This window comes from Elephas maximus, chromosome 10, assembly GCF_024166365.1.
Source record: "Elephas maximus indicus isolate mEleMax1 chromosome 10, mEleMax1 primary haplotype, whole genome shotgun sequence".
NCBI classification, from domain to species: domain Eukaryota; kingdom Metazoa; phylum Chordata; class Mammalia; order Proboscidea; family Elephantidae; genus Elephas; species Elephas maximus.
This window is the reverse complement of record NC_064828.1, coordinates 32,998,685-33,000,668: the sequence shown is the minus strand read 5'-3', so window position 1 is coordinate 33,000,668 and position 1,984 is coordinate 32,998,685. Positions and strand designations below refer to the sequence as shown.

Below are 1,984 nucleotides of genomic sequence, written 5' to 3'. Positions count from 1 at the left end.
AGACATTAGTATTTGGGTTTTCTGTAACATGAAGCTAAACCATGCTTTAACAGATACAGCAGATGCAGAAAACATTCATTAAAAATACCAATTCCTGAGACACTTCCTCAGAGGCAGATGGAATAAACTGAAATAGAGTCTAATAATCCAGATCTTCCAAGGTGTTCTGGATGATTCTCAGATGATTCTGACACGGGTGTTGTTGACGGTTGAAGGTCTGCTGCTTGGGAATCCCTGCCTCTGTCCAGACTTTCTCCTGCCCTCCCCCACCTTTTCACAAGCATGCACATAAAAATAAATGCCCTGTTTTTCCCCACAAAACATTTTCAGTAGTATCAAAAGTGTCCACAAAACTATATTTCGCATCTATCTTACTAGAAGCAAGAATAAATGGATGGAAAACTCCTGTATATTTGATAATACAAATACCCACTTTCAAAAAAATATTTCCAAATCTGGTAAAAGAGGAAAAACATCTTTCTCCTGGGCAGGGAAATGTTTTGACTTTCTTATAAATTCCCATTCTACTAATGGAGAACTTGAGGCTTGGAAGTCATACAATTAATAAGTGGCCGAGGCAGATTCAGATCTTTGTCTCTATTACTCCAGAGTTCAAGTTCTTTCCTCAACACAATATTTCCACTTCTCAGCTGTAAAATGAAAGGTTTGGTTGAGAGAATCCTGAGACCCCTTCTAATTCCAATGCCTGATGAATTCTGATACTCTTTCCTGGAGAGGAATGTAAGAATCATATCATGCATCTCGAAGACCCGCCTAGGACTTGAGGGGTTGCGCATAAAATACTGAGCACTCCCTGCTCGTCCTCAGCGACTCTCCAACGCTTAATTCTTTGACTAAGAAAAGTAGTTTGGAGGATCTTTTGGGCTCATCAATACAAATACTTCACCTTCAGTTATGAAGATGTGTCTACCGTTATACATCCAGCATTGGCAGAGCTGAACCTGGCATTTTAGTTTTTCACTCTAAATCTTGTGCCCTTTGCCTCAGTCCAAAATGCTTCAAAAAAAAATCACAGATTTCTTAGGGCACCCCCTTTTAAGTTTCCAGTTGTTGGTAGACTCTCCTTCATGGAAAGACGTAACCACCAACTCTACACACTGTTGGGGGTCTAAGCAGCAGCTCAGGCAGGTTGGTGTAAAAGCTGCAGGTGCCTGGTAAACACTGTGTATCCAGAGCACAGAAGTAAGTAGCAGTGTCTGCAGCCTGGGAAGCAGTGATGAACAGGAAACTGCTCTTGGTGGAGGTATCTAGGGTGGCTCTTAGTCTTCCGTTAGGTTTCTCTTTCTCATTTGAAAGAATTAAAATTTGTAGGACAAGGCCTCTACCTGAATCTTGTCTATACCACTGTAAGTTGTTTATATCAGTTTTATAGCTGCAGTTCATGGTGACATTTTCACCCTCCGGGATGTGCAGAGCCTCAGGATTCTGTTGTACTTGGCTGTTCACCCCTAGGCAGAAACACGAGGCAGAGAGACCAGAGGTCATTCATTGCATGTTCACTCTAGTGTTTACATTTCCTTCCCTAATCCTCACCAAATATATTTCCAAATTAACAGGAAGACTTTACCCCACATCTTGTGGACTCTGGACTTTTATCTCCCTCTTCCCATCACCGAAAGCCCCCAACTTACTGGCCAGTTGAAGCCATAGAATCACCAAAGACATTCCAAGGAGTTTCTCCATTCTTCCTCCTTGTTGGGCTCAAAGAAGATGCAGCTCTGGGATCTGAAATGGAGCCAATTTTCTCAGTCAAAGCATCCTCTCCTCTAGCCCTTCTGTCCTCCCAGGAAGAGCCTCAGGTTTCTTATGTAGCCAATCAGAGAAAAGCTCCATTATTCCCTTGAATACAAACACATGCTGATTTCAAACCAAGGTCAGCCTGAGGAGAGAGAGGCAGTGCCATCTTGTGGTAGCAACATCAACGGTCTAATTGAACATTGTCTGGAATGGTGAAGAGTGTATG

General features: G+C 42.4%; 1 gene segment (V, D, J or C); it reads right to left on the bottom strand.

The window, feature by feature from the left end:
• Nucleotides 1-809: 809 nt before the first annotated feature.
• On the bottom strand, nucleotides 810-1,751 carry LOC126084635 (T cell receptor alpha variable 17-like). The segment is given in 2 exon segments: nucleotides 810-1,469; nucleotides 1,653-1,751. Coding segments are annotated over 2 exon segments (435 nt in total).
• Nucleotides 1,752-1,984: the final 233 nt, after the last annotated feature.